This window comes from Haemorhous mexicanus, chromosome 2 (assembly GCF_027477595.1).
Source record: "Haemorhous mexicanus isolate bHaeMex1 chromosome 2, bHaeMex1.pri, whole genome shotgun sequence".
Taxonomy (NCBI): Eukaryota; Metazoa; Chordata; class Aves; order Passeriformes; family Fringillidae; genus Haemorhous; species Haemorhous mexicanus.
The window spans coordinates 46,788,231-46,802,271 of NC_082342.1; the positions used below are offsets into that span (position 1 = coordinate 46,788,231).

General features: G+C 43.5%; 1 protein-coding gene across 1 annotated transcript; it reads right to left on the minus strand.

Annotated features, from left to right (window-relative positions):
• Positions 1-4,804: 4,804 nt before the first annotated feature.
• Positions 4,805-6,905, minus strand: LOC132324270 (vitelline membrane outer layer protein 1-like). The gene is made up of 3 exons (XM_059840364.1): positions 6,738-6,905; positions 5,772-5,869; positions 4,805-5,090 (listed from the first exon to the last, which is right to left on the minus strand). The coding sequence occupies exons 1-3, from the start codon at positions 6,903-6,905 to the stop codon at positions 4,805-4,807; spliced, it is 552 nt and encodes a 183-aa protein (XP_059696347.1).
• Positions 6,906-14,041: the final 7,136 nt, after the last annotated feature.

The following is a 14,041-nucleotide window of genomic DNA, read 5'->3' on the forward strand; positions in this document are numbered from 1 at the left end:
AGCAGAAACACAAAGGGGATGTCTTGGGCCTCTTCAGGACCTGATCCTGAAATGACTCCCACAGTAACCTGACTTCTCATAATGAAACCTGACTTCTGAAAATGTTCTTTTTCACAAACTGAATTAATAGACTCCTGCATGTGTTCCTGTGGCACTGTAATTTTTTCCATTCCTAAACAGCACTAAAGCGGTCGTTGGTGTCCCTTTTGCTGGTTTATGTTCATTAAGAAGCGCACCAAACTACCACTACCCCATTGCTACTGCTGAGCTGGTTTTGAGTGATCAAAAAGAGATCTCAGTCAGGGATTTCAAAATAGCCTCTCAGTTGGAGAGGCCCAGGTGCTAGTGGAGCCAAATGTCACCCAGCTAGGTGGCCAGTTGCCAAAGCCACCAAGCCTTAGCAAGCTTAGCAAGTACAGAATCTGTGTTGGAAGGGGTTATGAGGTGACTGATGTCTACCAAGTTTTGCTCCAGTAGAACATGGAAAGCTCAGGAAACATCAAATGCAAAAGTCTCTAAGAAAGATTCTACATTATCTGCCCAGGAGCAATACGTTTTCTATATATCTGGTGTTGCTGCCTTGCTGCTAATCGCGTTTATGCATTGCCAGACAGCTCATGCATTTCCCCAGCATTCACTGAGCCAGCTACTCCATCTTTCTGCCAGGAAAACAGCTTCTAATATTACTTGCTGGAGCCTGGACTGCCTTGGGAAGGCTCCCTTTCTGCAGAGATGAAGACAGAGCAGGCAGGTACAAACCACGCAACAACTCCTCAGACAAAAAGCAAGAGTTCAAGCTCAATACCATAGATACTCAGTCCTGCGGGACACAGGCATGCCCACAGTGTTGTGGGGGAGCATGGAAGCTAGAATTCCATCCTTCAGGAATTACCTCTCCAGAGTCCTGATGTTTTTTCTTTTCATGATCCATAGGTTAATGTTCTCTGCTCCTCACATTCTGTAACAACATTTCCAAACAATTATACTCAGTAAATTCAAAACCAGGTGGTTTTAGTTGTTTCTTCATAGGCAATCACACTTGTTAATTAGGATTGGTTTTCAGGGTTTGGAAAACTTGCTAACAATGACAGGCTGAGTGTGAGCTGCATGGTGCACTCATCATGTATAGTATTATCAATGAAAAGTAGCTAAAGCATCTTCAGGTGTTTCCCCTGCATCTCACAACTTAAGCCTCTGAGCACTTTTGATGGAATATCTGTTTTCCTTGTGCAACAGGAACAATATGGCCATGAAGGCTAGGATTTCTATGGTCATCTTTCTCAGAGGCAGACTCAAAGCTTGGTTCACTGGAGCACTGCTAACAGCAGGTCTGGTCTCACTCTGATTCAGTCTTATTCAATTGAATTGGCTTTTAAAAATCACCTTGGGAAAGCTCCAGGCCTGCTGCTTCTGCCAGTCTCCCTGGGAGCTGTACCATGTATGCATGGATCAGTGGAAACCTCCTCCTTGCCTTCCCCAAGCCTACTCATGCTCCAGATCCAAAATTGCCAGGTTATCAATAGATTCGGGGATAATTCTTGCTTGGTCCTTGGTGTTGCCAGTAGTCCCACCAACATTCCACAGGGACTATGTGTTAGTTCTTAAGCAACATATTCCTGACTTGTAGATGTGCCAGAGACACACAGTCACTTTTTTGAGTCATGCAGATGCAGCCACTCACAGATTCCAGCTATGCACATTTTCAGCCACAGCAGCTCCAGCACACTTAGATGATGGTTTTATACCTTCATTTCTGGTATAAGAGTGATTTCTCCACTCTGAGTGAAGTAAATGCCTGAGACCTACTTTCTAGCTTGTGTATGACCCATGTTTTGCAAGTGGACCATCAGAAGAGACCCAGCTGGTTCATCAATATTCAGATGATAAAAAAAATAGCCATTCAATTTTCAATTTGCTGATAAGTACATGAGAAAGGATGTGAGGAGGAGATGGTATTCTGTTTTTCAAACATTTCTTGGAATAACTCTCATTTGGAGTGTCTATTCACACTCTATTAGGAAGCTGTGTTACACCTGGCATAACAGGAAAGCATAGAAGGTCAGCTTTGCTGGCACTGTGAACAATTCTTCCCACAGTGAAACCTCAAAATTTAACTGAATCATTCATTTGCAAAGAAAGAGCAGATGATCAGAGTCTTCCAGCTTGAATTACCCTCTGGAGAAGAAATGCACAACATGAAGCTCCAGTTTTCCATCATCTACATTTACATGTGCATACACATATTTAAGAAAACAGACACTGCTTCTTGAACAAGTCGCTTAAAAGAAATGCCATTCCTTCTTTCAAGCCCTTCAGCTCAGTGGCATTGGTCATTCCAAAAATTAACTCTCTTAGAAACCTTCTCTCTATGGAGATGATGAACTACCTGGCCTTTTTTCTCCTACATAACTGGCTGCACACACGACCTAGGTTCTCTCAGTACATCTTTCAAAAAACCACGACTTATTCACATGCTAAAACAAAAGCACTTGGAATGCCCTGTTGCCAGATTTGCTGGTGACACTGATCCCAGAGTCTTATAGAATTAATACTTGATGGTTTCTGCTCGTCCAAGGTGCTCTGGTGGAAGGTGACCAGCAGTTGGCCCCCTAAGACCTCTGTGAAGTGCATGGAGCTGCCTCTCTCTCAGCAAGGGGATTCCCCAGGCTTTGGAAGATGATGCAGATAATCGTGTCACCACGATTCCTGCTCACTTCCATCAAATTAAGCCTGTTTTGCTTAGATCAGTGCAGCTATTTTTACTTTTATGTCCCCAAATATTGCCTCACTAATTATACTGGATGTCAGCTTTCAAGCTGAAATTATTCCTGTTTCACAGGAAAATGAAAGCCAAGTAACTAGACGCAAACTAAAATATGTCCTCTTGTGGGGATTGAAAATAGTAATTTTGGAAGCTAAGATATGGTGAGGACACTGCTAACTCCAGATAACTGTGATAGCATCAGAATTTAGCTTTAGTTTAGTTTGGTTCCCCTTGTTAAGAAGAGGTTGTGATTTTGGGGTTGTTTGTTTTTGTTGGGTTTTTTTAGGCACGGAGGGAGAGTTTGGTTTGCCTTTTTTTTTGGCTAATTGCTAGAGCTTAGGGATTTATATGTTTAGAGAGAGCTGAATATATGATAAATAAGGATTTTTTCAGAAACTCCTAAATTGAGATGGAAGCTGCAAAACAGTTCCTTGAAGCTAATAATCAGTATTTCAAGTGATGACTGGGCTGGTTTGACAAAGTAAGCATTTCTTTAATAAGGCATTTGCACACTTAAAATGTCTGCAATCAAGAGGAAGAGAGAAAGCAGTTAAAGGATCATTTAGAAATACCAAATGTTAAGAAATGAGTGGAATCCTGAGATTAAACAAATCAGAACTATGAAAATTTGCAGCAGAAGGTCTGATTAGAAAATTTCATATTAATTTTTTTTTTAAATAAAATCATTCAAATGCAAGAATTTTTCTGAGATTCTTCTTGCACTATGGAAGCTTTGCTGAAGTGCTTCAGTGGAAGGAAATACAGTTTTTTTTAGAGTACTTTTTGAGGTAAGCCACAGTAAGAAAAATTTGTATGCCTGAAGAGCCAGAGTGGTGATGGCTACCATGGGTGTGCTAAGGAGAGGATGTGAACTGGCAGAAGGAACCTCCACCAGCAGCTCTGTGCTGCTCCACGTGGCTGTGGTCCCAGACACAACATCCCACAGCCCAACTCCAGCAGTCACCTGGAGAATATCAGCATTTTGTCCCTACCTTTTTCAAGCACACAAAGATACATATTGCATTGCTTTGAGGAAAAAGCAACAGCTACACATCCTGGAAGGTGCTCAGAGAGGCAGCAAGTCTTCGCAAGCTCTTGCCAGCGAGGCTTGGTGGCTTGATAGAGCATGATAATGATCTCCAAACTTAATTTTTCCCTGAACTGAGAGTAAATTCTTTACATCTAGCATATCAGGACAACGTAATAACTTCCAGCTTACCCAGCAAATTGGAGCATAAAATATAGAGGAATGACATAGAGTTTATTTTTAGTTTGGATTCTATTTAAAGCATGAAGCCCAGAGGCAACAAACAATATCCAAGTCCCATGGAAATGTTTTGCACGAGCAGCCAGGTGAGCCAGCAGAGCACTCTGCAAAGGAGCAGCTAGGGAGGCCTGGGGAGCTACAACCCACCCAGGCCGTTCAGTGCCACACAGATGAATGCACAGTGTAAACACACTTTCTAGCCATGTTTCCTAAGGCAGGAACTAACAGATTGCTTGCAAAAAGCATATACAAATCTTGAGGCAATTCAAGCTAGGAGTGGGAAATGACAGCTAACCTTTGCTGCTTCTCATGAGCCCACCCAAAATTCTGTTTCACCCTGCTTGTCTCTCAGTATTCATTTTGGCTTTGGTCAGAAGCTTCAAATAGACTCCGATACCCATTCTTCCCTGTTTGTCATATCAACAGATCAAGTATTACTTCACATAAGAGAAAAATGGGCAGACCAAACCTCAAAGAAACTGGCCAGTCAGAGAAAAAGAAAGTTGAGAAATCTGTCAGCTCTGAGCAGGGGCTAGAGATTGAGCATTTTCACAGCAACATACCAGCAGTACATGATGCAATGATTTGGCTATGCTAACTGAGCAGCAGCTGTAAGAGACATCATCATCTAAGGCATTGGCCAGAACAGCGAGATGCAAGCAGTCAAAACATCATGGGCATGTCCCAGGATAAAGCTGGAGCAAAGCCTTACTGATACTTCACTTGCTGAGGGATATGGGATGGGTAGGCAGTGAGGAAGGTGGAGCAAGTGCTCATTTGCAGCAGAAGAACTTCACATCATTGAGTGCTGTGTCATCCTGAAGTCCCTGTGGGGGCTCTACCTTGGTCTGGAGACCACATATCTTGCAGCTGTTGGTCCAGGGGCCAAAGCTGCCCCACGACAGTCCATCACCTACCAGCACAGCTTCATCTGAGCATCTGAACTGGATGTTGTTGGCTGCTGTGTCATCACCTGCTCTTTGGGACTTCTCTGTTCTCAGTGAAAAGGAGATCAGGTAGCCTCCAGGGCAAACTTGGAAGCTGGTCCAGGAACCCCACCTGACAAAAAGAAAATGGAAAAATGTCTGGGCTCTGTGAGCTGCTGGGAAATTCTCCTTCTGTTTGTCATGCTGCTCTGAAGCTTAACACTTCTCTGACACAGCATCCTACTGCAGTCAGGGGCCCCTTACTTTCTCCTTTTGTTTTCCTTGCCTTCCAAAGATGTACTTTTCTCTTCATTGATATCTCATCAGAAAAACACCAGGAAGCCTGAGATCGGATAATTATGGCTCTGGTGGAAACTCTGAGGGCAGCCTGAGCGTGGGTTTTATGATGCATCCCTGACATATGTGACAGGTACACAGCAGGCAGCCAGGAGAGCAGCCAGAGGTGCAGTACTGTTCCCTGCAGCATGGCCAGGGCTTGGATCTGGCAGTTTCTAAATGCATGGTTAGAAACCCTTCCAAAGAAAGACTCTGACCCTGGGACCATACTTCAGGTGTTCATAGTGCTCTGCAGAAAACCCAAGGGCAAACAAAAAGTAGTAAAGTGAGGTAACCCTGTTTAATAACCCTCAAAATTAATGGAAAACAACCCCCTAACCACTTGTTTTAATTCACTATACTACAGCACCATGTATACAGCAAGTCAGAGAGAAGAGACCCCTGCAAATGGTGACACCCATGGGTGTTTTGTGAGCTGGTGCATGACAAACAGGAGAGAAACCACAGTGTCACTTACTCCCCCACCAAGGACTCAATGGTTATTGAGTCATCCTGACAAAGCAGGCGTATGCCATTCAGAGCTGTGTCATCACTGTCAAACTGGTCAGGCTCCACCTGCAACAGAAGTCACACAGGGACAGAGGTAAAGGCAAGGGCAAAGGACCCAAGAAAAGTCCTTTACATGCCTGTCGTAAACAGTCCCACCTCCTTTCTGTAATGGGAAAGAGAAAATGTCTTGGAAAGCACACTGGAAAAGGCAGCTGTCACTGGGAAACCACCTTACCCTTGTAACATGTTCTTTGTGTTTTGCAACTATTCCTGACCTATCAGGTAAGGCAGAGTCTCAGAGTCTCAGGGAAGATACTGCTGGTTGTGGTATCCACATGCTCTCTGAACAGAGAGAAACTGTGAGACAAGCAGAGAAGAAGGAAAACACAATTCTTATCTCGCTTGCTGTGCCTGTGTTGTGCTAAAGTAGAATGCAATGTGGAGATTGTTTACCCAAAGTGAGGATGTTTTGTTCCCTTGGCCTATCAGGGCCAAACTGTGTGTGTGTGTGGGACTGTCACAGGACAGTCACGAGAGAATCAGAGACGAGTGCAGTTCTATGCAGTTGTGAGCAAGAGTGAGTGCCTGGCAGATTCAGTTTAGATACAAGGTACATAGTATAGTATAATAAAGTAATTCATTAGCCTTCTGATGATGGAGTCAGATGCATCATTCTCTCTTCCCTCACCAATATCGGAGTCGCCGTTGATTTACAATAGCTGGTGGATGCCTCTCTCCCATAATCCAGATTTTCACACCCACATGACTTCTCCCAGCAACATCAGCCACACGCAGACTTTTCTGCTGTAGCTACACTGGCAACACTTGCCAGAAGACTCATAGCTTTATGTGCAGAGTATCATACTCAAGAAGAGGAAAAATCTGCAGAAAATCCTTAGGGACAGGGGACGGTAGGGAATGGAGAGAATTCTACCTTCAGGGTGAATCCATTGGCATAGCCACGATGGCAGAACTGCCGGCTGCCCCACTGGCCCCAGTGGCCTCCGTTGGGCACAGAGAGGACAGAGGTGTGACCACGCACCCCTGCACCTGGGGGGAACAGGAGGGGCAGGACGAGTGTAGCTGGCACGAGGAGCTTCATCTCTCGTGCTCTGCTTCTGCTGAAGGACAGGTGGTGTATGGACTGGGGAATTTATACCCTCCCAAGGCTGCTTGCCTTTCCCTACCAGTCCATTGACAAACACCACTGGAACAATAGTTTCCACTCAGGCAGTGACACAGCACTTGCTGACCTGCTCACAGCGCCCATGAGGAGATCCTCGGGGAGTTCAGCAGCTGACATGCAGCAGATACTGTGGCCATAGGTGTATCCACCACCACTGAAGGGCTATGGGAACACCTATGTGCTCCTTGCTGTGCTCATGGTAGAAGCTTAATATTGATTTCTTCTTCTGGCTATGCAGATATTTGGCCATGGGAATGTTTGTCTTCTGAGAGTAACTGCCATGACAATTTTCCTCTTGCTATTTGGCAAGGAAGGTCAGACTAGATGAAGAAATATAAGGGACATGGTCTGGAACAAAAAGTAAACTCAAGGCCTGTGTCTCCCAATACCTTCTGCTGAATAGGATTCCTGGGAATCTCAACAAATTAGGTAATTTATGGTTTTAATATCCTTATTTTCAACAGCTTTTTTAATCTTAATAAAGAACTGTATGCTTTGCTTTTGCAGCAAGCTTAACCAAAGTCAGATATGCTGGGATGCTCACAGTGATTCTCAGGGCTAAGTGCCACTGGGGAAAAGTAGAAAGGCGATACTGAGCCTGAGGGCACCGTCTTTGAGGGTGTCACAATGCAGAGAGAGGTGAATTCAAAACCCTGGAGCTGAGATTCCCCTAACATAGAGTTAACCAATGCTTCAGAGGGCCCTTGGCTGGTCTTGCAGCATCTGGCAGAAGCTTTCACTCAGTTCAATAGGCAAAGAAGAGAGAATATATTTTAGAGAAGTATCTTGATCCTCAGGATCTTCAAGCAAGATGAAGTGCCAAACCTTGAGCTAACGGAAGACAAAGAATTTCCCTCTTCTAAGTTTTTCTTCCAATTCCTGTTCTGCTCTGTCTGTTCCTGTCCTACTAAAAGGTGATGTTGCTTTTCCCATTCTTGACTCTGCATTCCCCTTACATTGTCAGTGGTCTGTACAGGTACAGGTGGCAATATATGCAAATTGAGATGATGGGAAGTTGGATGATCCTTTCAGTGAAAGGCACCAAAAGAGCACAGCACGTGATGAAAGCACAACCTGATTTCCTTTTTAAACCAGATCTTTTGTTTTACTTCTCCAAAGGGATGTCAAAATCCAGAGGAGAGGTGTTTTCTCCCACAAGGACTGTGCAATCACATCTGGCAAAACCAGGTGTGTTTGTTCAGGCAGGGTCACACAGTGGTAGCTGAGGACACTCAGACCTGACCTTGGCAGCAAATGGATGGAAAGGAGCAGAAGGAGTCAGAAGGAAATGGCTGGGACCTGGTTAAGGCTACAAAAGGAGCAGAATTCCCTCTCTTTTCTCCTTTGCTGGCCCTAAACCACCACCCTTGATAATTTCACCTCTAGCAGCAGTGATGCAGGTCCACAGCCTGGCAGGATGCATCTTCCCCCCTCAGACTCTGCTCAAATCATAAGATTCCTGCCTTTTCCCATTGTCAGAGGAGGATCCTGGGGCACAGTGAGCCCAGAGTGTCCAGGGAAGCAGGACGAGGCAGGAGGTGAGGCCACCTTCCTTCAGGGATTTGGCCATGAGAAATGACTCCCGTGCAGAATTCACAGGTCCAGGAGAAAACTCAAGCCCAAGAGGAGAACTATTATCCAGGATCTGGGAAGGATCATTTTCCCATTTATAACCAAACAGCTGTGACCTGGGCTGCCAAGTGTGAGATGCCTTGGATTTGATTTCACAGTACATGGCTTAGATAGCACTTCACACCTGCAGAGCAGACACTGATTTTGTTGCCACTTAACAATGCCAATTTTGCTTGGATGCCCCAACCAGTTTCCAAAGATCAGCTTACACAGACTACCAAAATCAAAAAAAAATCTGCTATGGTGAGATCCAGATCTCTTACTGACACAGCCACCCCGCTTTCTTGCTCCCTCTCCTGTATTTTAATATCTTTGAAAATGTCAGAACAGTTTTAAAGAAAATTGGAAAACTGATGATTTTGATTAATGAATCATGACTACAGCAAAAAGATGATGATACAGGGTATTTCATCCTTTCATTATTCATCCAGTTTAATACAATTATTTTTGCAGGCAGAGGAGCATATAAATTTTGCCACTACTTTTCAGCTTTTATAAAAACTTCTAATTTTTTTCATAAACAGATTAACATAATACTAATCAGTATATTGATTTTATAAAATTATTATTGTGATGTTATGACATATTTAAAATCTATATGGAACATGGAAAAATTGTCTATAACATACAGAAACATATACCATACATGATTTGATTATTTTATGATGTTATTGAAAAAATTATGTATTAGCTGCTCTTGAAAACTCATTAATTTCTGATTTTTTTACACCTGAAAAAACCACACACTTAGCAATTCAAACTTAGTTTGGCAATGTTGTCTTGTCTTTCTCATATTCTCAGTTTCTCGTATTCATGTAAACCTGCTGCTGCCCAAAGGATGGAGATCATTTGAGATGTTGGACTCTTTTGAGTGAGCTGTAGGAAGGGTTGAAGGCAGCAGGCGCTCCAAATGGGAGGGGAAGTCAACAGCATTCCCTAAAGGAGAAGTCAATAAATAGAGGGTGAATGACTGCGTGCTTCTGCGTGCTCTAGGCCATTTTACACTACTCCCACACTGTTACCAAGGCACTGGTTGCCCCCCATCAGCTCTCAGTAGCCACATTCCTGATCATCTCCAATGCCAAAGCTGACCATTGCAATTGGGTAGAAATCCACTGTAAATCACACAGCCTGGCTCTGCCAAAGCTTCCTCACCTGCAGCTGGGGATGTGGATAAGACACTCCACAGCTAACTGCATCCTGCCAAAGACACACTATCTCATGGAAATGGTACATCAGCAAACCCAGGAATCACACCTAGTGCCAAAAAACGTAAAAGGGCAATAAAGAATCTATTCTATTCCATGAAAATATGAATTAGCAAAGGGTTGCATCATTTAGAAAGAAGAGGTGAGATTCTGAAAGAACACAAATATCAGTGCAGATGTCTCCATCTGAAATAATTGCAGTGGGGTCCCTTCAAAGCTGCTGAGAGATTACATGATGACAACAGAGAGGAGCAGATATCTTCACATGAACCTCTCCCTGAAATCATCTGTTCATCACCACTGACTACAGCGAGGCACAATCCATCTGAACCAGTCTTATAACCTCAGACCCTGTTTGGGCTTTTGCAGGCTAAAAATGGTAGTGCTGAAGGAGAATTAGTTTTCAGTAAAATGGGTAAATGTTTAAGAGAAAATGAGTAATCAAATTATGTGCTATCTGGTCTTCATTTTCTCATTTGCTAAATTGACTCAGATTAATAGAAAATTGAATGTCAGGAAAAAATATAAGTGAGACATATCAGAAATGAGACAAGAGCTGGGATTTTCTAGATGCATGAGCAGAGAGAGAAGCTTTAAAGTAAATAACATAAGTTTAGCCATTTCTCAGATATAAGGGGAGATAATTTCACATTAGTGAAATGATGGGATGTAAAGCTGACCTGCATGTAGAGGTGGTGTTCCCCTTGTTGTGAAGTTATTTTCAGGTGGCTCCCACTTGCCTACCTTGGTCCCACAACCCCCAGCTTTCATATAAAACCTTACCTTGAAAATTTAGACAGTTATCTACTAGGCTGAGCATATATTATTGTTTTTAAAGCAGCAATTACAGTCTATAAATTTAAGAAGCAAACTCTCTATTCTACTGTGCAATAAAATAAATAAAAGTATTGAGTAATTTTAGACCTAGAATTGTCTCCTGTGGGACATGGCTTGATATGTGTTTTTACAGGCTTTCAATATTTCTTACTATTGATTCAAATTGCTAATTAACAAAAAACCCCACAAAGAAATGGAGAGGCAGACCCTCCTGCAGTGCAAACTTACTGACAGCCAGAGACCAAATGCCAATTTACACCCACTGCAAGTCTTCAACTAAAGATCACTTCATGTATGAAAACTTCAGCAACTTATTCTGAAAATTCAATGGGAAAAGTTCTCAGGAAACCTATCCTTAACTACAGCTACAGGGTTGTTCCACCCCCTTGAATCTGAGGCTCAAGACGAAAAAACAGATTAAGCTCTGTTGAGGGTTGGAAAGAACGAAAAGAAGAAAGAGAGAAAGAAAGAGAGAAAGAGAGAAAGAGAGAAAGAGAGAAAGAGAGAAAGAGAGAAAGAGAGAAAGAAAGAAAGAAAGAAAGAAAGAAAGAAAGAAAGAAAGAAAGAAAGAAAGAAAGAAAGAAAGAAAGAAAGAAAGAAAGAAAGAGAAAGAAAGAAAGAAAGAGCAAAAAGCTCTGAAAATAAAGCTGAATATTTGTAGATTATTTTGATGAGTACCAGATCATTCAAAGTTCCCTTTATTTTTAAATAAAGGAATTTATTACCAGATCCTGGACCACAGGTGAAGGAGAGGATGAAAAGAAAGAGGGCATGTCTTTTTTGGCATCAAAATGTATGAAAATGTTTAATATATGTAAATATCTTTTTCCTATATCAACATTTTTTGTCTCCTAAGGTGTTGTTTGAAAATACTTCAGCCATCACTCTGAGCTGCATGCTGATAAACAGCAGATTGATTACACCCTGAGCTATGCCCAGAGCCAGGCAACGTGATGGTGCAGGCTATGGCTCCTGTTTTGACAAAAAAGTCTTGAGGCCATCACCCATGGAGGAGAGTCCATATTCTTCCAGGAAATCCATACATGGAATTGCAATCCTCTTCAGTCTAGAGCAAGGTAGAAATAAATGGTGGTCATTGGGAACTAGCATGTGCAATTCCTGCTGGCCATGCAGTCTGAATGTTTGCACTTTGGGAAAAGACTCAAGCAAGAGTCTTTTGTCTCCCACAAGAACTCTTCACAGACAGTCATGCTGATCCAGGGAATTTACTGTGGAACAAATCCTGTTGTCTATAGTTAGCTACCCACCTCTGGAATTCATGCTGCAAAAGCCTTTAAAGACTGCATTAATGTTCTGGACTTCATTCATATTACTAAAGTTCACCAAGTGTTAATGAACCTTTCTGCACTTGATCTTGCAGCGCCTTAAAAGCTTGGATCTTCAATTATCAGCCTTCAAATCAAGGTCCCAATGTCCTCATCACTGACCAGAGAAGTGATGACTTGGGAGGCAGCCCTGGTCCTGCCACAGTTTCAGCAGCTTTGCCGAGGGGTTGCTCTGGGGTCTCTGTCAGGAACAGAGAATATGGGGGAAACACTGGTTAGGCACAGGTTAACCCAAGATATCCCGTACCTGGGAGTTGTTTGGAGTGGAAACATGAAGGCTAGTCCTGCTGAGTTATGAATATGCGTTTCTGCTGTGGTTTTGAACCTGCTGCATGCTTGACTTCAGCTCCTGCAAACACACTGATCCAGACCCAGGTCCCTCACCCAACTTCCATCACAGCTGTCAAGAGCAAGAATTGGTCACCACCTACAAACAATGGTAGCTGTTTGGGGCATGATCCATTTATTATTTACACTCTGTTAAAACCCTGATCTAGAAAGGTCCTGCTTGCTTGGTGAGTTTCTATGGTGTTCTTCACTGAGGTATCCAAGGACTCCACCAACATTACTTTCCCTTGTGAAACAAGGGAGTGACATTTCTGCAGCAATAGTCCAGGCACCATGGTGCACAGACTAAAGACAGAAGCATCCATTTACTCTGAGTGCTAGATTTCTTTGATTATATTTCAAAGTTTTGAGTATTACATTGGATATAATAATTCAAGGCAAAGATACAACTGCTTGTAGAAAACACTGGTCTAAACTTGAGACCACAGTGCCTCATTGCAAACAATTCAAACAATCAGTGATGAGGAATTCATTTATGAGTAAGTGAAATAATCGACCTTGAACCACCAAGGGGGACATGACAGAGATTCCCAAGGCAGCATTCACCATCAGGACACAGGTTTAGGTGCCCAGGCCCTGTCTTGGTGACCCATCATCCCAGACTGACCATATCTAGACCCTGACTCCCTGCACCTGATCCTGGTGCCAAGATCCAGTGCCCTTTGCAACATTTTCTGCTTTGTCCCCTGCCCAAAGCCTTGGAAAGGAAAAGAGGAACAATTATCCCAGCATTATTAAAATTGTAGCACTAAGTGGGGCACGTGTGCCACATCCCACTATCTCGTGCTGCCATGGGTGATGTTGAGGGTTGCAGAGAGCAGGAAAGTCCTGAGGAGGTAGAAAGGGTGTTGGAGAGACAGACAGAGGAGGCAGAGCTCTCTGTCCTGGCTCCAAGGTGCTGAACACAGACAAAGAAGGAGAGGCCAGAACAGCCATGGGTAGAAGGCAAGGGAGACACGGTCAGTCCAGGAGAAGGTGTCATTCACATGCTTGCAGTGCACTGTGGAACACAGGGCCCTCTCCCATCTCTTCCCTCAGCCTTGTGAATTCATGGAAGCCCACCTGAAGAAGGCTGGGACAGTGGGACCAAAGTGCTTGCTGGGTAAGGGGAAGCTTCTCTTCCAATGGCATACTATAGCTCCCCCATCTCCTTACCTGAGGTGCTGGCTTGCAGCCAGCTGATGGGGAGGGAGAAAAATTGCTATGGAAGAGATGTTGGACATGAGGGAATCCTGCATCCTGGAAAAGGCAATGGTTTTCCCTCACCCCCAGCTCCTACCTCCTATTTCATGTATGCCTGTTTTCTTCCATGCTCCCCATGTCCAATTTCTGGCCCCTCTGTATTTTATTTGGGAATTTCTGAAGCTATACTGCCTGTCTACAGCTCAGGCAGATTTCAGGAACAGGGGGGGCTGTGTGTCTCCTTTCTGTCCAGCACCAAGGCAGGTGAAGGTGTGCAACCCTTGTTGCAGCAGTACTGCTCCCCTGCTCAGGGCTGCAGTTTTACCTAGCAGGGATGGAATAAGAATCCAATTAATGCAATTGCTGCCAAGGCTCATCTGCAGAGGTGAAAATTTTTTTGTTGCGTTCACTGTTCATGCCAATGAGAGATGACAAAGTAACGTGGAGAGGGATTTCATATGATGGATACAGTGCCAGACTTCACATTGTTCCACAAACA